Source organism: Castor canadensis, chromosome 8 (assembly GCF_047511655.1).
Source record: "Castor canadensis chromosome 8, mCasCan1.hap1v2, whole genome shotgun sequence".
NCBI classification, from domain to species: domain Eukaryota; kingdom Metazoa; phylum Chordata; class Mammalia; order Rodentia; family Castoridae; genus Castor; species Castor canadensis.
This window is the reverse complement of record NC_133393.1, coordinates 10,874,570-10,895,530: the sequence shown is the minus strand read 5'-3', so window position 1 is coordinate 10,895,530 and position 20,961 is coordinate 10,874,570. Positions and strand designations below refer to the sequence as shown.

At 40.7% G+C, this 20,961-nt stretch overlaps 1 protein-coding gene across 9 annotated transcripts in view; it reads right to left on the bottom strand.

Annotated features, from left to right (window-relative positions):
• Window positions 1-20,961, bottom strand: part of Adgrf5 (adhesion G protein-coupled receptor F5) — a 93,731-nt gene that overhangs the window by 49,838 nt on the left and 22,932 nt on the right. For 8 of the 9 annotated variants that reach the window (XM_074081994.1, XM_074081995.1, XM_074081993.1 and 5 more), the window contains one exon: window positions 3,196-3,321. In XM_074081994.1, the coding sequence (XP_073938095.1) occupies window positions 3,196-3,321 (126 nt within the window). Of the gene's footprint in view, window positions 1-3,195; window positions 3,322-16,026; window positions 16,369-20,961 lie in introns of those variants that run through there. The other variant, XM_074081996.1, reaches the window with a different exon arrangement.

Genomic DNA, 20,961 nt, shown 5'->3' with positions numbered 1-20,961 from the left:
CATCGTGAGTACTCAGGTCTGCCAGGGGCTCAATGACTCCACAGTGCAATTCACTTCAGACAAGAAAGCAGAGCTTATAGTTGGATGTCCCTCTGCATGTTCTGTACAGAGTCACCAGATGAGGATCTGAGCCACAATGGTCAGCTCTGTCCAGAGGGGATTTCCTGATGGCAGAGCTCCAACCAGAAGAGACAAGGTCACCGATTCCAGGAAACACTCCACCTTTCAGACAGGACAACTTTCCAAATAACTCTTATGGGAGTGGAGTGGCATGGACTGGGGGGAGTGGCAATCAGTCAGGAATGAAAGGTGGCTTTTTATATGTGGAAAACAAAATCTCCAAGAAACAGGATGACAGACAGGTGGTCACCAAAGTTCCCTGCTGTCCCAAGTCTCAGCCCCCCTGATCAGAGCCCTACCAATCTGGAATTTCAACATCTGCCTCCATCTTGTACAATTATCTTGGCAAGGGAGTCCAGCTAGAATACCTCTTTGCAGAAGGGCATTAACACATTTTATTTGTACTAGAATTTTTAGTTAAACTACTAATTCAGAAGCACTTGAGTTCTGTGCTAGTCATGGTGCTAAGGTGCACAGATACCAGAGTTTAATCCTTACAACAAACTAGCTAAGAAGAAATTATTTTTTCTCATTTCATGCAGAGAACATAAATTCAATGAGACAAGGAAACTTAATGAAGTCTCCAAAGCTTGTGAAGATGAGAGCTGAACTTCAAACCAGGCCTGATGCCAAGGTTGGATGTGTATAGCCTGCTACTTTGATCATGGTCTTTGAAGTAGACAAGTGTTGCCAGAAAGGGGACATCTCAGGCTCACCAAGTTGAAATCTACATTTTTTAGGTTCCCAGAGGCTTTTGCACACTGAAGTTTGATAAGTACTGAGCTGCATCATCATACTTTAAAAGCCTGTCACCCCCTATTTGTATGTGGTAATCATGAATATTAGTCACAATAATCAAGAAGTGGAACCAACCCGAGTGTTCATTGATGGATGAATAGATAGCAAACTGTGGTATATGCATACAAGGCAATAATATGCAGTCTTGGAAGGACAGAAATTCTGATATATGCTACAACACAGATGCAGCTTGAGAACATCATGCTAAGTGAAATAAGCCAGTCATGAAAAGATTGATTCTGTATGAGTCTCTTCTATCAGGTACCGAGAGTAGTAAAACTTCATAAAGACAGAAAGTAGAATGGTGGTCGGCAGGGTTGGAGGAGAGAAATGGAGAGCTATTGAATAAGGGGTTGAGTTTTAGTTTTACAAAACTATGAAGATTCTCTATGCAACAGTGTGAATATACTCAATACTTTACTGAGCTATGCACTTGAAAATTGTAAAATTTTTGTTACATGTATTTTACCACTTAAAAAGAAAGCCCACTGTGGCATGCTGCATTTAAGAGTATAGATGGTCAGTCATGGGGACTAGGTGGCAGCTTTGGGCAGCATAAGCTGATCAGGCTAAAGTGCATCTGTCCACCAGGGTTCCTCAGCCTTTGGGTTCTATGAACATATTATATATTTAATGGTAGATCTACATTGGAAAAGTGGGATCTTTTGGGGCAGGTGGTGAGAGCTTCCAGGAAGATGAAGTTCAAATTCCACTAGCAATCTCAGAGGTCACTGGCTTATCCCCTGAGCAGCCTGTGCCACCAGGCAGTGGAGGGGTTCTATCAGCTGGCCCAGAGCGAAGGCATTGCCGCAGCCAGGACCACTAAGAGATTCCACTAGAGGCAGAGATTACCCCATTGAAGAGATTACCCAAGCTCTGCCTTCCTCCTCACACATGTTGAATAACCAGAGCTGCATAATGACCAAGTGAATTCAGGAGGAATGTAAATGTTTCCCTTCTCTAATTACATGAGCGGACTACTGTGTATTATTACACAGACTGTAGATATGCTGAACACTGTCATTTGGGAGAAGATGTATGGCCCCTCCTCCATAAAAGAAATAAAGAAAAAGACTAAGGAAAACTAGATCAAGCAATGAAAGACTCAAAAGCAGAAAGAGGGAAAAAGTGCTTGAAGTCATGAAACAAAATTCTGAAATAAGACCAGGCATCTAAAATATACCTGATGTGAATAAATTATACTCCCTGAATTAGTCAAGTTTGGTCAGATTAAGTTTAATAGGAAAAAAACCCTCATAAGAGAACCATTAAAGAAAAGTGATATACTCAAGGTTAAACTAAAACAAGTAAAAACCAGGTAAACACAAATACAAAAGCAGGATTGACAATTGGAATAGAAAACAAAGGGTCAAATATATAAAGTACCAAGTAAGACAAAGAAACACTTTGTACTGCTTCTTGGAGATTTCATTCCATAGTGATGGATGAAATAAAATAGAACTACAATATTAAAACAGCAAGGTCAGTAGAAAATATACTATCACAGTGGGAGAAACAAAATAGTAAATACTTTTGTAGCATTTACTATTCTAAGGCCTCTAACAAACATTAGCTAAATTGATTTCCATGAAAATCATGGCAAATCAGTAATACTATTAACACAATTTTACAGACAAAGAAAGTGTGATGCAGAATTACATACTCCCAGAACTTTCCAACCAGTAGCATGCTTTGTCCCTGGTTCATGGAGAAGCCTAAGTAAGGAAAAATCAATAGTTCAATAAAAAGGAGTGAGGGGTACTTATCACCCCCTTTATGTGAACTAAACTTCCCTGATTTTCTAAAGACAAAACAATCTGGATAATTTGTGAGCAAAGGTATTAGATACTATACATGGTCCCTCGAGCCATATCAACCTGTGATTGAGACACACACCGGAATTAATGTCTTTTGAAGTGTGCTGTAGTGTAATACTCAAGTTAGAATAAACACTTTAAGAATACATTCTCTGCTCAATCCAAATCTATTTTATGGTCATTGTCAAATTCAAAGAATGGAAGCCTCAGCCTAGAGGTGGCAATGTCACTAAGAGGCCAGTCTGTGAGACCTCTCTTGAAGATCTGTTGATATTTCCTTGGTAAAACCACTGACTTCAGAGTATAGCAAGTTGTAGCCCAGTAAATATATTAACAATCATTCATATTCACTTGCAACATTTTCTCTACCCTTCTGCCATCTTTTCATGAACCATTTTCCATCTGTGACATTCCAAGGAACTCAGAGAACTGTGATGACAGCAGATGTGGATTTACTTACCAAAGGATGAACAATAGGCTCTGAATTCAAATGCAGTGAAGCTTTGGAAGAACAAATCACAATAAGCATGAAGCACAAAGTGGTTCTCCTTGGGGATTTCATTTCATCGGGTTTGAATTGTTTTGCCTGAAATGGAAATATGATGGCTTAGAAATAGAGCAATTTATTTATTAAACAGAGAAGAATTAGTAAGCCTTTTCTCAAAGGCCACACTACACAAGGAACTTTTGAATACAGGAACATACAAGGCACATAGAAATCAACTTGAAAAGATGGTCATGTCTAGAAGGATGGCGTGGGGTGAAGATGGTACCTACTTACAAGTAGAACAGAGGTAGCAGGTGTTTGGGCAGATTTGCTATAAATAGAAGGGGAGAAGAAGGGGAAAAAGGGGAAATGAGGAAAGAGAAGGAAATCAAGTAAAGGAAAGAGGTACACAGTAAGAAATACCTTTTTATGGAGTGATTCATTAGACAGAATTTATAGACAAAAGGATTCAGAGAACATTCCTCACTTTTGCTACATGCAGTGTTCTCTAATATTTTCAGCTTTATCTTATCCCATCTTATCCTATTTTTTAAATTCTTGAAGCATCTAATTAAGTTGAACTCATGACCCTTATTAATACACTAAAACCACACTAGTATGAAAACTCCTGGGTTTAGCTATAAAATGGTTTTATAGCATTATTTAATATTATAGTACACAATACATAGAATGATAATATCATAATATGTCACGTCTGATGTATTAATTTTTTAATCTCTTCATAATGCTGGCAATGAATAATGGAGCCTTTTGGTACCCAGATTAACCATCATTTCCCTTAAAAGTGGAGTATTGCATGGAAAAATCCCAACCCTACTGCATCTGACGACCAAGGCAGTTGACTTTGTGCAATATTCTTCCTCACTGGCTTTCCATGCCCATGTGTTCTTTTGAAAAGATCAGTAGACTGAGAAGGATGATATGGTTTAGAACCCAGAATCTCTGTAAGTCACTCATTTTTTTTTTGCCCAAGTTTCCCGAACTCTAAAATGGGGAAAATTATACCCCTCTAATTCTCTCAGAGAGTGAAGTAGAGATGAAATTAAAAGCCACAAGGAGCAGGTCGCAAGGAGTATCACTCAGACGTCAGTGGAATGCAGAGGGCAGTTATCAGGAAGGGCAGCCCCAGTCAAAACTGAAGAGAGCCCAGAGAACCCTGGCCAAGATGGCACACTGACAACGGCCAAGATTTACACATGAGGGAAAACTGTATTTCAATCACCAGCTGCCAACTGCTGCCTTTTCCTTTTTCCCACTAGAAAAGAGGGAAGCACGAGGTCTTGGTAAACAGACCCAATATGCAAATCTGGCAATCAAAGACATTTTTTAAATTCTGCAAGTCAGTGGGTTTGGAAAAATGCTTTGAAACTTTGGTTACAGTAATAGAGCTTTAAGACCAGATGCGTCTGCTATAAGGAAATCATAACAATGCATTAGAAGTTTTCCCTCCTTGGTTGCAAGGCTTTTGGGATATAGGATAGGCAGATTTAGACTGCTGATAGCAACTGCCCCTGGGATGACTCGGATACTTAGGAAGCAACTTAATCTTTTCAGTCCCTAATTTATTGCCTTATACTAGTTGGTTCTATATTAAGGCAATTAATTAAGGGCATATGACTTAGTAACTAAATAGTTAATGAGCCTCCCTTACTATCTGACACTTAGAAGGACTCAGGTACTGGAAGAGCTAGAGTAGGTTCCCTATCTTCCACCATTTCCCAATGTTGGCAGTGAACAACCCCCTTTTTTGACCAAAATTAGCAAGACTTATATCATCACCAAATGGCATGTCTAGCTCTCTTTTTCATAGAAAAATGGTCAATATTGTTCTGTCTCCACAACCCCTTGCCTTTCATGAGATAATTCTTGATACAATTACCATTCTTCTTTTTGCTGTTAAAAAAAAAGAAAAACAAACAAACAAATGAAAAGCAAATCACAAGCCAAAAGAACTAGAGCTGTAGAAGGGATACCACCATGGGGAATGGTGTGTTCTGTGGATGCAGAGGAATGATAAGCAGTTATCTGTGACACAACAAAAATGGGAGATTCTCCACTTGGAAGGAAAAAAAAAGCCACCACTTCCAAGGGGAGGTAATAGTAAAAATATTTAACAACCAGTGTGGCATGAACTTGACCAAAAGAAATAATGCGCAAGCTAACAGATCACTTCAACATGAAGTTGCAGTTACTTTGGGGAAAAGACCTGAAGTCAAACTTCTCTTAGCTACATCAGGAGTCTTACACAAATCCTTCAATTCAGGTGTTCTCACCTGTGAGGAAGCCAGTGGAGACTGTGTAGCTTAACTAATAGGGGAAAAGAATCTATATTTGCCTAGTTAAAAAGATGGAGCAGGGCTTGGCAGTATTACCCAAGTGGTCGAGATTTGGCTCAAGACCCTGAGTTCAAACCCTAGTACCACCAAAAACAACCAAACAAACCAAAAACAAAAACAAAAACATCGAACAGCTTTCCACACTCAAGGCAGTCAATTGTAAAGCCTCTAGAAGTTCATATTAATTCTAAAATTTCTGAAATAAAGGGCAAAGACTGAGAGACTCTAGAAGAGAAAGAAAAAGAAAATTATCTGAAGTCACTCCCAATCTCTTTGTCTCTTTAAATTAAAATACTAGACATTCCACTAAAATTCAAGAACCTTCATGAGCTGGCTGTCTCCTAGAAAAGGCTAGGAAATATGACTTAGCCCTCAGGATTATCCCTGGGTTGCTGAGCAACTTCCTGGTCTCCTCTGATTCAATCTCCTTGTCTGTGAAGTTCAAATGAAGAGGAAAAGAAAACACCACTGACATCACATGCCAAGAATGACTCATTGGGTTTCTCAGCAGCTGGGCACTTAGAGAGTGAGGGGTCTGAGTTTCTTGAAGCAGTCAGTAATGACATTCACTTGCAGGGTGGTAATGTCCCAGGAACTACCACTAAAGGTTTGGTCTGTTCTCCCAAACCCTAGAAACAACACCTTTCTTAGAACCCTTCAGCAGCCCTGGCCTTCCCCAATTATATTTGGGGTGAAGAAGTCATAGAGAGCAGAGAAGAAAATAAATGGGCTCCAGTGCCTTGCAGGGTTCAATGCATATTCACAAAACGGCCTCACATTTGTGAAGTCCAATGACCCAATGTTGACCTTCTACTGTGGATGCCAAGATGCTTCCAGTAGAGCAACAATGGGATTCTTTGTGAAAATGACTGACTTGTTAGGTTCTAAGTAGTGCTGCCTTCCCAATGTTACCTCATCTTCTACCACCCTTCTTCCACACATTCTTCCTCTGCCTCCCACCGCTGTCAATTTTTCAGATGAGAAAAATTAGGCACTAGTGGGAGCCAAGTATCTCAAAGCAGCTAGATGCTGGATTCTAGAGATCAACCAATGGTTCTTAAAATTCCATTGATTATATTCCCCTAAAATCAGGTGAACCATTTATTATAGGATTGAGTACAACTGTAGATAGTGATAATGATCACAGACCCCAATCATTATGGGGTGTTCACCGAGTCCCAGGATGGTGCTAAGCTCTCTACAAGAACTATCCCATTTAATGCTCTCAGTGGCCCTATGGTACCACTAAGTTATCCCTAGTTCCCAGATATGGAAACAGAATCTCTGTGACTAGCTCACAACAGCCACACTGCTAATATGTGGTAGTAGCAAAATTATAAACCAAGCAGTCTGCTCCTTTGGGGAAAAAGGTACCACCTGAGCTAAGAGACCTTGGTAGAATACCAACAATAATAAATGGAAAGATTTCTTCATATGGACATATAACCAGGCAACTGGTAACATGAGTTCTAGCCTCACTTTGCCACTAATTAGTTCTGTGATATGAGGCAAGTCGCTTCAACTCTCTGAGCCTGAGTTTTCTTATTAGCAAAGCTAGAGATTTGACAGAACTCAATGATTTCAAAACTGAGGTAGAAGAGTTGGCCTCTGAAGGTCCCATTACTGTTTTAAAAGTCATATTCCTTATAGTTACTTCAAGTTACTTCAACTCAAATGCAGTCTCATTCAGGTTATCTTTTGAGCTTAACTGTAATTGACTCTTCATTGATTCACCTCACTTCTAACTTATTACCCAGTCTAGGCCTTCCCTGCCCCTTACGTTCTTCATGGCAATGGCTGCCTTTTTTCCTTTTTTTTGCCTCTGCCCAACTCCCATGCAAGATTGGTCTACCTGAAGCATGCTTCTCAAAAGTTCCTTGCTTTCAGAATAAAGGCACTCTCACTGATACTCAAGGCCCACCATGACCTGGATTTTATTTCTGAGTGTGTGTATTTAAAAAACATACATCATATTTTCACAACTGAAGTTGTTTGCTTTTTCAGAATCTAAAATAATGCAAGAGATATTCCAGTATTTATGAAAAAGTTAAAAAAATGAAACAAAAATCAATCTTTGAGAACTAATCACAGGAGTAGAGAAGAATAGTTATTGTCAAACTGTTTTTGTGGTGTTTGGCAAAGCCATGATAATCCTACTGTTTATTTAGATCATTAACATTCGTCCCTCAGCTGACTGGGACCCAACACAGTCACTGCATATTTAAACTATTCCCAGCCTTCAAGGCCTAGGCAAAAGGCTGACTTCATGATCTGCATGCAGTAAATACTTCCTTGAACACCTACTCCTATTCAATAGAGGCCCGGAGCTCTCTTGCTTACATATGTTTACTGTGGCAAGTATTCCATAAGTAAATCTATTGATCTCCTTGCCCATCTACTCATTCGTGCATTCATTCACTGGACAAACATGTATTAATCCTGCCAAGTGCCAGGTGTTATATGAGGTGCCAGGGAAGTGGCAGTAAACAAGACAATGGTCCCTGTCTCTATGGAGCTTGGAGTCTAATGGAGTTGACAGACATTATTAAAGAATTGGTTACTTAATTCATTGTTTAACTGTGGCTATGAAAGTGCTACCAAGGGAAAAAAAATCATGATGATAATGTTTCTTGAGCACTCACTATGCACCAGGTACTGGAGTGAGAATTGACTGTGTTAAATAATTTAATCTTTATGACAATCTCAATGAAGTGGTTCTAATATGATATTTAATTCATAGTATGATATTAAATTAACTGAGCCACTGACTATTAAATAACTTGTCTGAGTCAAAATTTGAACCTAGGATATTCAACTCTAGATCCCATCCTTTCACTGGTGTCCTGAACTGTTGAAAAAAAAGAAAAACCTATAAAAAGGACATGAAATATTCTGGGTGTTGGGTGTTGTAGAAGGTGTCCTTCCAAGTGAAGTATTTTATGGAATCAAACTTGAAACATAAATGTTGACTAAGAACAAAAGGGGAATTTAGAAGGAGAGGAGGAAGAGGGTTTCAGGTGGGAACAGATGTTGTGCAAAGGCCCTGGTGTGGGGAAAAAGCACAGCACTTTCAAGGAACTGCAATTAGGCCAGAGGGGTAGAACAGCAAAAGAAAGCAGAAGACAGATATGAGGAGAGATGAGTAGAGGACAGATTAGGCAGATCTGGTATCTATAGTCACAAGATTGAACAAGATTAACTGGGGAGATAGCTAAGAAAGAAGAGAAGGCCTAGGACCAAATCCCACAGAATTCCAAATAATCAAAGGTCTTGTCAAAGAGCATAATTGCAGCAAGACGTTTGGGAATGAAACTAAAGCAGCAGCAAGTAAGAAGGCCAGCAGAGAGTGACAGAAGCTGGGAAGGCTGGATGTCAAGAAGGGTGTGGTCAACTATGTCCAGTGGGGTTGAGAGGTGCATTAGGAGGGACTGGGGATGCTCACTGGATTTGTGGACAAGATGTATGCTTAGAAGCAGGGTATCTCATGGGATGTGGGGTGGAAATCATATTGGGAGGAGTACAGTGCATGGGAGGGGAGGGCAGCCTGAAGATGGCGAGATAATGAGCACATGAAACTCAAGAAATTTGGTTTCAATGCAGAAGAAAGAGTAGAAGTTCTTCTCACATGTAGTTTTTATGCCATACACTTAAGTGATGCTATATCCAAAGCTTTCACCTTAAGAAAGGAGAAAAGGGGCAGCCATGGTGGTGCACACTTGCACTCCAGCTGCTCAGGAGGCAGAGACAGAGAGACAGGTTGGCCCAGACAAAAGCATGAGACCCTATCTGAAAAACAAACTAAAACCAAAAGAACTGAGGGTATGGCTTAAGTGGTGGGGTATGGCTCAAAGTTCATTTCCAAGTAACCACCCACTCACACACCAAAAAAAGAAAAACGAAGGGAACAAATTATATTTCATCCTAGAATAAAACCTAGGGAAGCCACGCTTTCTGCTGAACCCTGACCTGTGGCAGGCTAACTAGACATGTGATTGGACTGTTTGAAAGAAGCCAAGGTCCTCCTTCCTTACATTCTCCTAACCCCCATCCTAGGGTACACGCTATAATCAGGAAGCTCTTTTATTTTTTAAATATGTACTTATCAAAATAGAGATTAAGAGACTGAAAATAGATATGCACATGTACTTTTTGTTCTGTGGGAGAATAATCCAAAGCAAGGTTACCCTTGATGGTGGGTGATATAAGGCAGCACCAAATGTCAGGGGAACAGTCATTGCAAACTTTGCTGAGATTCTTACTGTTTGCTCATCTGCATGAGGTTGCAATAAGCATAGGATGCCATCGGTAACCTCCTTCCTGAGCTGTAGAAGTGCAGATTAAAAATCCTCAAGTGTAACTTTAAGTGCCTGCCTTCAACAAATCTGTATTTGCAACTGCAGCGGTGATAAGGCTTATCATTGCTGACCTTATTTAATTAGATGATTCATCCCTTGCACATGCAGAACCATATTCTAAATATTTATTCAACACAAACATGAAACACAATGCCAATTAAATGACTGTATTGAAGAACTTTGGATTTTTTTTGCTATTTAATTTTCCTTTGCCTTGAAATAAGGTCTTACAGCACCATTGTGTCCCAGGAGGCCAGCACTATCAGATTATAGAGGAACATTTGTTTGTACACAATGGGGTCAGGTTTTCCAAAACACACAGGACATGTGGGCAGTGTTGATAACCTTTTATTCTTCTTTCCTTGTTGAAAGTCACTGGGGGGTTTTAACCTTTAAGCAAGAGATTGCCATCTTTGTGAAAACATCAAGTTCCTAACTCCACTCTTATCTAGTCTATCTCACTGCTTCAATTTGTCACGTGGAGGGATTTCCCTATACCAGGCTAAACAATGCCAGGCATGCATTCCAATTGCAAAGGAAAGGTAACCCCATGGTCGGCTATAGTGCTGAACTGGGAATGAGAGGGTCTGGGAGTAATAAACTTTAAAGTCTGTGGTTCTACTGTTTATTAGGTGAACGTTGTTATAAAGACAGACCAATAGTAATAACAGACCAAATAATAACAGACTAATAAAAACAGTTTCTGGCCACTGTACTGGAACAAAGGCCTAGGGTCCCCCACTGGGCGAGAGCTTAACAGCTTCATTATTGGATAGTGGGGAGGTCTAGAGAGGATGCAAGGGGAGGGGGGAGCACATGGGTAGTCTAGTGGCCTGGTGCACATTTACCATATAGTTTAAAATATTCCAACATTTTAATAATTATAAGGATGATCATAGGCCTCTGCAGTTTCTCCCTTGATAGCCCTAGGCTACCTCATCCCCTTGAGACCTGACATTGCTGTCCTTACTTCTCTTAAATTTTTGTTTCTCCCTGTAGGGAGACTTTGACAATAAGGAGTGTGCTATTCAAAAGCACTCATTTTAGTATTTGAGTGCTTGCCTCAACATGCACAGGCCCTGTTCCTAAATAAAGAAACAAATACAATACAATATCCTTAGAAGTCCCTGAGTTTCCAAGATTAATTTAGACAGCCTAACTTTAGTCCTTATTACACAGAGTACTTTATAAAGGTGAACTCTATAATGTACTTCACAAGTAATTGCTTTCCCGGGTTTCCTGTAGTACCTACAGCATATGTCAGTCCCTCCTCTATGGCACTCCCTTTTCCATCCCTGGTTCTCTCATTGCTCAGATCTCTGCTTCTCTCCTCCCCTTTCCATGACTCCATCCACCTTGACTTACCACCACTCAAAGCCCTACCAAATATCTCTCCTTCGTCTTTGCTTTTCTCTCTTGACACCCTTTTTCATAGGGATCGTGTCTGCTTCCATAGTTTGTTATTAATTACATGAGAATTCCTGAAACTGTTATTTCTACCACGGCCCCATTGCTAAATATTAGGCACATGTCTCCCACTGAGCTATTTCTACTCGTGTTAAATTTGACTTGCCTAAAACTGAACTTTAGTCTCCTGCCACTGTCTCCTAACCCAACTCTTTCCAGATTCGTCAGTTGGTAACTAACAAATGTACCAGACACCAGGTAACCCTACAGGTGTTCTTTGGCACAGAAGGGGGCAGAAGTAGGACCCGCTATTGAACCACTCACTAAGTCCTGTTAACGACCTACTTCTGACACTCTAAGAGCTCTGGTTTTCTTTTACTGGCCTACCACACTGCCGAGGATATTAGCATTTCACACCTGGATAGATGCAGTAATCTTCCGAATGTTCCCTGCTTTCTTCCCTGAGTAACATTCCAACACAGCAGTAACTGATGTTTTTCTACACTACCTTCCCTACATTGCACTGTACCTAATTCAAGAACTTTAGATGTCCTCAAGTTCCCTGAGGAGGCTTAAGCCAATTCACCAAAACCAAAGGGAAGGCCAGCTCTGCCAAATTCTCTATATTTGCATATAGAACAGACTGGTCCATTCTCAAGCTCTTTATTGTAACTTCTACAAAATGTCATAAATATTAAAAGTGAATAGTGGTCGAATGGTTTTTTACCCGTCAGCTTCTTCTATCCTATTCTTGGCTATGGTCCTCCTTTCTGAGCTTCACGCATCATTTAGAGTCTTGTTTGTTCACTTACTAACAACAATTTCTATTATTATCAAACATTTCTAGGGGCCAGGCATTCGACTAAGCACTCAGCACATAACAGGCTCATTTAATCTTTATGCTCCTATATTTTGAGAGCTATCATTATCCTCATTTTATAAGTGGGAAAACTGAAGCTTGACCATAGGTCACACAAGTAGCTGAGTTAGTTGAGTGTCCTGCCAAATTCTGAATGCTTAACCTTGAGATACATTTTTCTCTTGAATACACGGTATTTCTCCCTTTGGCTCCTCAGAGTCTGGCCCTACCATGTTGATCTTTTGGCAGCACTGTCATGGTTTTTGTAGCACAGCGCAGTAACTAGGCATATGGACATCTCAGTCAGACTGCCTGAGATAAAATTCTGACTCCACTACTTGCTAGCTTTTTACCTTAGGCAATCTGTTTAACTTTCATGTGTTCACTTATCTAAAACACCTGAGGCAAAGGATTACTCGAAGAACTTCAATGAGTTAGCAATCCTTATAAAGCACTGAGCACGGTGCCTGGCCTTAGAATGCACTCAGTAAATATGTTATTAAAATTTTTAATGCTTGCACCTTACCTCTCATTAAAAGTCTAAGCTAATTACAGGCAAGGATTCTCTCCCTTTGTAATTCCTCAGCACTTAGCAAGCCTTTCCAGTGTAAGTAATTTCACTGGGCAGTGAATTTAAAGGTTTTACTTTTGTGCTTATCTTTTAAGAAATAGGCAAGATTCCAATTCTGTTAACCATCATGACCAGAGTCAAACAATGTAAACTAAAAGCTGAGCTGATTAAATAACTCATCACTTCTGGTGTGCCCATAGCCAATGCATATATTCGACTGAACAAGCCTTCTTGGAAGATCTACTCTGTGCAGAAACTTGCAGGAACTGGGAGAACTGAGATCAATACAGTAATACCCTTCCTGATGTTCTCTCTAAAGAAAACACACATTACACCAATAAGCGATACTAACCTCAACTATTATAGAGCAGAAAAGGCATCAGGAACATATTTTATGATGAAAAAAACAGCCCTGATTTGTTGTCTATTCCTATTTAGTTCAACTGAGAAAGTGGCAAATCATGCAAAGAATAATTAGTATTTCTCCCCCTCGCTTTTTTCTTAGGATTGGGACAACACAAAATGACCTTGAGTAAAATATATGAGCCACACTCACTGACACATCCTGTTTCTCTACGACATTTAATCAGATTCTGTAAAATCTGCAAGTTTCAGGGAGCCAATTTATCTACAGTGAAGTGGTAGGGTTGTTCCAGTTTAACTGGAAAGGCAGTGCAAGACATTTTTTGGGAAACCAGGCATTTCTTCCTTCTCATTTGCAGATGTGTCTGGTCCTCTGATAAGCAGCAGCAGCCAGAATTCTAACAGTGCTGCCACCTCTGGCCCCAACTATTCGGAATCATGAACAGGTAATACTTCTACTTCTCAGTTTTACCACTTCATCTCCTATAGCCAGGACTCAGCAATTCTCAACCACAGCTGCATAATGGAATCACTTCAAAGATGAAAACAAATAACACACCAAACCCCCTTCCCCAGAAATTCTGATTTAATTGCTCTGACAAAATACCTGGATATTGGTTTCTTTTTGTAAAGTTCCTGAGGTGATACTAACAGACAGCAGAGGTTCAGGTCTGTAAGCATTTCAATCAGGCAATAGTTTGGTGTACCTTTAATTTCCGCAGCAAAACATCCATCATGCTGCTTTACAGCTGGCAGAATCCAGCCAGCCACATTCACCATTTCTGATAGCTTTTATCCTCACACTCCTAACCAAGAATGAAGCTGAAAAGCTAGTGATCTGAGTTTATTCTTATCTCAGTGCCCAGAAATACTCATTTTGTGAAGCTGAGCAAATAAATTAACCTGTGTACCTCTCATTTTTATATGTCATAAAACAGGAGAAAGATACCTGCTTTACCTGTGACATGGTGAAAGAAGCATGCAAGTCTTTTGAGAATGAAAATGTTGTGTATAAACAGAAGAGGTTACATTTGTGTTACAGGAGACCAATCAGCCTCACCAGCCAGAGTAAGTGGTAGCCCATGATCCTATTTTTGACTGCTCTGAAATGCCTCCACGTACCATGAGGTGTGACATGTGACCTTGCTATATTGTTGTCATTACTCAGTAAGTGCAGCTTAGGCTACAAGGCTTAGGCTACAAGCCTGTTATAGAGCTAACACTATGCAGTGGGGTGAAATGATTAATCAGATGAGCCATGGCTCTGGAGAAAAGACAAAGGCAGGCAGATTAACAGAGTGGTGTACTACAGAATTTCAAAATCTGCAGGGCCAACTAGCCCTCTTTGTGTGGTGGGGGTGGTAAAAGCTTGGAAAGGGCAAGAAAACACAAAATAGCAACTAAAGGTGCTTTGTAGTCACTCTTGGGTTTCATTGTGCTTATTTATTCCGTCTTGGCAAAGCCTGCCTCCATGATCCCTATGTACTCCTTCATATTCATTGTTTTCTTATCTACTTGTCCCTTAACAATGTACAGGGAGGAGGGATGGATAGAAAACCACATTTTTCCAGAAGAAAAAAAAGAGATGAAAAATGAATCTCTCTGTTATGTGCATTTACTATACACTGAATAAAAAGGGAATCCCTCCCACCTTTATTTCATCTTCCCTGAATTTTGTCTATCTAGCCATCAATCAGTTGATTGACATAATTAGTTCCCTTTTGTTTTTTCACCTTTCATTTTCAGAACAAGGCTACCTTTGATGACCTTGAAATCACTAATTATCAAATCTAGAGTTTCATCTTTAGGAAGTTTATATTAATATTACTTAATTGCCAAAACCAACATAAAAATAGCAATGGTAAAAAATAATAAAAATAATTTGACATTCTGTGAAGTGTTAAAAGAGCCATTCATATTCTCCATATTTCATTTTATCCTTGTACTGAAAGGAAAGTATTATCAATGTCATCACAGGAATCTGACAATGACTGTGCATTGTACTCCTCTGCTGGGTTTGTCCAAAGAGCTGGGAAGAACAGAAAATAAACCTTTAATTGGTAACACAGCAAAATATTAATGGGATAAGCTTTAGGGAAGAGAAAAGTATGGATATTGGGAGGGGATGGAGTGCTTAAAAAGCTGTTTAGAGATACTCTTTCAGTAAGATTATATCCATGTACCATTACATAATTCAAAAATGAAAAAAGCAACTCCATTAGCTCTTTAGAAAGGGAAACAGAGGTATGGTGAAGTGGCTTGTATGAGAAAACGGCTTAAGCAAGCCACACAGCATAGAGCTTTTCCTCCTTTCTAGGACATTCAAAACACATCTGCCTGACTCTTAAGCCCCAGCACCTTTTCTGACTAGCATACAAACTCCTTTCCCTTCAGCCATGGTTGGGAGGCCTCTGTGCCCTGCCGGAGGACTGTCTTGAGAGCTGAGAGAAGACCGGGCTCCTCCTGCTATTCTCAGGGCAACAACCTTGACTGTTGGGCCAGGGACTGTTACAAGAAGTGCAGCAGAATACTGTCCTATCCCACCAGTGCTCTGGGTCTCATAGTGTTTTCTGGCTGGGGGATTGTACAATTCATTTAAAAGAAAAGCAAGCAAATCTGTACTAGAGAGAAAATCCTGAAGGATCGCAGTTAGTTGTCTGATACTCAGCTCTATAAACATAGTCTTCCCAACTGGGCCAACAGTGTACACAGGGTTCTTGATGGACAAACTTTAACTTCTCAACATACTTATCACAGCCAGACAAAAGAAAATTAGGCACAGAGAACCAATCACACATGAAGATGTCTTAAAAGGAGTATCAAAATGAGTTAAGTTCCCAAGAGGTCTTGCTATAAAAGGAGACAGGCCACAGTAAGAGAAATAACTGTTACCTGTCCAGCACTGTTGTCCTCAGACTGGTTCCTGTTCTGATCAGATGCTTAGGACCTTCCCGATTTCTACTACAGGTCCATTTGCCCTGCAGCCTCCTTGGGGACCTCACACCCGGTAGACAGAAAGCCAAGCAGGACTCATTGTGAACTTTTAGCAGAACTGGCAGTTCCTTTGCCCAAGCTTAGTCTCACAGGGGCCTCCACAGCTGTGATCCTCTGAGCCTCACAGAGCCATCCCTGAGAGCCTCACTGCTGGTGAAAAACAAGAAGTGATTTCCTGGTCCTCTTCCCCGGATGGCGTGTGCAATTTCCCTCACGCCCAGGGGAAGTCCTTCAGATCCTCTTATCTGGAAACCTCTCCACCAAGTGGACAGACTTGTTTGGCCAATACCCCTTGTTCTTGCTTTCTTTTCTCTAAAGAAAAAAACCGGGAAAACGAAACCAGCACAAACCCAAAATGGGTTAAAACTAATGAGTGCTGTAGAATGCCTGGTTTAAACCTTCAAAAGATGACCATGAACTGATATTGCCTACGGAAAATCCAAATCTTCCATGAACCCCTTGCCCAGCAGTGACAAGAGAAGAGAATGCAAACGTCCCCCGAGGGTGACAGACCCAATCCAGGACTTGAAGGAGGGCTGCACTTCAAATATGCCACATTTGGCAGACATTTTGCTCTCCTCAGTTTCCAAGCAAACGGTGAACATGTGTGCATCAAACTATACCTTTAATGATGCTTAAATATCATCTCAATAACTGATATTTTAAGATAAGGTGGCGTATGGAAAAGTTAGCAAGCTATAGTCAGGTTGTTGGGTTTAAAGAGTAATTCTATACTAAGTTTTTGACCTGAAAGTGATCCTGCCCATATTTATTTTTCAAGTGAAAAAACTGAGACTCAAGGAGAAATAGTGACCTGCTCAAGGCTCAGAATACAGATAAGAAGTGTTAGATTAACATCTAGTCATTCTTAAACTTTTGCATGAAGAATGCTGTTCACTTTTTGGAGCTCTGCCTGCATGTTGATGAATGCTGTCTGGCCTGGAGCCCAGAAATCAGCATGGGAAATAAGGGTCCCAACACAGGTAGCCCCAAGACTATATTTCAAGAAACCCTGACAGTGCCAAAGCAAGGTCTCAAGTCAGGCATAAGGATTCAAGCCTTATCACGTCTATTGATGTGGCCATGTGGCCATCGCTTGACCTCACCTTGACTCACTTTCACCTATGTGAAACTTGCTGAGTTTATAGACTGCTGAAGTTGAAGAGGAAGAGCCCAAGACCTGTTAACCATTGTCTGGAGACTTGTGCTGTACTACCTCTAAGCTTATCTCTCTCCCTGCTCCACACTGCCTCCCCTTCTGCTTACCTGCCTTCCCTTCTTGCCATTCTATGAATGTATGGCACAGTGCTGACAGTACTCAGATAGGAGACAAAGGTCAAGTGCAGTTGTCCCTCAGAATTTGATTCCAGAAGCCCCAAAAGATACCAAAGTCTGTGGATGCTCAAGTCTTTACATAAAATGGTGGAGTATTACATAGAACCTACGCACATCCTCCTTACACTCTAAATCATCTAGATTACTTATAGTACCTAATATAATATAAGCAATTACTGTACCATATTGTTTAAGAAATAATGACAAGGAAAAAAACTGTGCGTGTTCAGTACAGATGCAATTCTTCCCAAATATTTTCAGTCCAAGGTTGGTTGAATTCATTGAAGATATGGAGGGTTAACTATGAGCAAAAAGAGCATGAAACTTCAAACGTATTATTCCACTCTAGGTACCAATTTTGAATTGCATCCTACAGGTCAAATTGGATACGTTTTGCCTGAAGAAACAGCCTGCTGTCAGAAAGAGCTCCCGGGCAAATGAGTCTTTCACAGCGTTCTGCTGGCATTGGTGGTGGGTACAGTTGGATCTCTGAAGTGGAATGGAGCATTGTCAAAGTGGCTGTTCCTTTTTGTCCCTGAGGACCCATTCCTCTCACCCACAGTCCCCTGCTGTTGCTAGGAACACTCTGTGCTTACTGCACACACTTACAATGAAAACAAAGGCAAATAAAAAATGGAACCACCATATGGTCTTGGCTGCAGCCCAGAATTACTTGTTGATGGAGAGATATTATCCTGTTATAGACACAGCTGGAATTGACAGTCATAGTGGACCTTTTGTTGGATTCTAAAATCTTGGAGTTGGTGGTAAGTTGAACCCACCTGTCTTTAAGCAAACTTCTTACATAGTACTGGTGTTTAAACTCAGGGCCTCACATTTACTAAACAGATAATTCACTAGTCATATTATCTATGCTTGTGGGAATGAAGTATCTTGTATGACTTCAGGGTATCTAGAGATAGAGCTCCTACTTCCTCAGGCAGAAATTTCAGCCCCAAATAAAAATGCATTTCCTTGTGTGTTCCACGTTGTTTTACCACTCTGCCCTTCTCTCTTGTTCACGCAGGTAACTTTAGTCTCTCTTGAAGTTACAAGTGTTGTTTTTTGCCAAGGACTCTCCTAATTCTCCCAGCCCAGACCAAGAATTTCCTTTCCATGGTTCCATGCTGCAAGATCTGTGTCTTTTTGCTGTCACCACTCTCCATCCAAATTATCAGTTTAATTCTGTGAGCACTTCAGAATTCTTCTCTGTATTATTTTTCGGGTGACCTACACTAGTTTTGGTTAAATCTTTGTGTAATGTCTTCTTAATGTCTCTCACAGAACTCACATCTGAACTTTTTTTTTTTGCAGTACTGGTGTTTAAACTCAGGATACTTGACAAGTGTTCTCCCACTTGTGGTATGCCCCAGCCCTTCACCCAAACTCTTCACCCATTCCCCAACTGCCTACTTGCCATCTTCACCTTGATGTTCAATAACACCAACGGTTGAACATGTTCAAAATGAAATTCTTGATCTTCCCTCCCAAATTAGCTGTCCCAACAGTCTTTCCCCTTTTTATCCATATTACTCGGACTAAAACCCTACAAGTCATCTTGGAGTCCTCCAAGATATCAAATGTATACTTTACATTTGATTTGCATCAAATCCAGTTAGCCTTACTTTTGAAATATATTCATCCTGAGGCACTTCTTAGCCCTTCCACTGTTCTCATTTTCATCCAAGCCATCATTTCCTCTTGGCAGGATTATTATCATTGCCTCTAACTGGTCTCCGTGTTTCTCTTCTTATCACCTTACAGAGTGTTCTCTTAGGAAATGGTCCTTACATAATATAAGATGTACAGTGACCATCTATGCTTGACCCTCTTGTGTTCCCATTTCATGAAGTCAAAGTCAAAGTCCTTTCAATGGCCTGTGAGGCCCACACCATCTACACCTGGCTTCTTCTATCCCATGGTCTTTAGACTTGTTCTTCCCTTTGTCAGGGATGCACTATGTACAGATTTCTCATAACCTATTTCCTTACTTCATTCACACTTCTGTTCAAATACCACTTTTTAGCAAAACCTTTGCTAAACAGTTCACATTTTGGCTCTCCTGATACCTTTAGTTACACCATCATCATCATCATTTATTTTGCAGTACTGGAGATTGAACTCAAGGTCTTGTGCTTGCTAGGCAAGGACTCTACCACTTGAGCCAAACCCCCAGGACATTTGCCTTCTTAGGTTGTTTTTCAGATAGTGTCTTGAACTGTTAGCCTGGGCTACTCTTGGACTGCAGTCTTCTACCTATGCCTCCCAAGTAGCCACTATGCGCTGATCACTTAATTATTTTTCAAAGCCACATATCACCTCTAATACACAACTGTGTATCTTTTTCATTTAGACTGTCTCCAGCTACCATGTCTCCTCTAGAATCTAAGTTTCCTAAAGTAAGAGATCCCCATGTGACTGAGTCACTAGAAGAGCATATTTAAAAGTGTAATGCTCCAACAGAATTATTGCAGTAGTGACATAGTCCAGGAGCAGAAGATGCAAAACAGTACACAGTGATTCAGCTCAAAAACACTCCCACTTCCACATCTTGCCAGAGTGAGCCCTGTTTTTTATAATCCACCACAGATGTTGGTAACCCTTTTTGACCCGATGTGACTCAGGGCAGCAATCTTTTGGTATTTCTATACTGAGGCCAGGAAAACTCTTCTATGGCACTGACCTGTCCTTATACAAGGAAGGAACCAACAAATAGTTGGGCAGCTTTATATTATACAAATAGTCTTATTTTTATCTCCTGTGTGCATTGGCAGTCTCCACTAATAGAATTGGTCATATCTGTGCTCAGCCACAGCCTCTTCAGGCCTTAGTCATATACTCTTGCCACTGTACCGATTGTACTGATGAGCAGTGTTGCCATGTGTCCTCCACATACTGATGGCATTTTGGTGTGGAAGATCCATCTTTTGAGCCAGCTGGATACAGTTGACAACTCCTTTCTACTACTTCTTATGCCTCCAGCAATGGCCCCAGCTTCTGCCAGAATCCCAGACACACTCCGAGTAGGGCCTGTTTTGGACGTTACTGCCTTCCCTGTCTTTTCCTGGGAGAGGGAGTCTTGAGTGATGATTCTACAGAGGTTGTCAGCAGAAGCCCTCTCTTGACCCATACTGACCTTTTCAAGCTGACCTTTGCCTTTATGGTTCAGCTTCAGTTCTCTGAGGTGACATACCATCCCCGGAGGAAAAGTGCCCATGGCATGGCATGTGTTACCCACCATCATGTACATGGTGTCCGTGCTATCAAATTTGTCACTGACTCCTCCTCTTTCAATGTCCCCCCAGTATCATGGAGGAGAGCAGGGTGTTTGAGGACTTAGGTGTTCGTTCTTGTCTTGGCCTGGGAGGGAATCTGTAGAGAAGGAATCTGCACTTTCCCTCTTAAGGTGTTTGTGTTCTTTTGTCTATGCATACTGAGTGATTGCTCCTGTTCTAACTTTGGCTCCTTTATTGTGCATCCTGGTAGAGAGTGCCATGC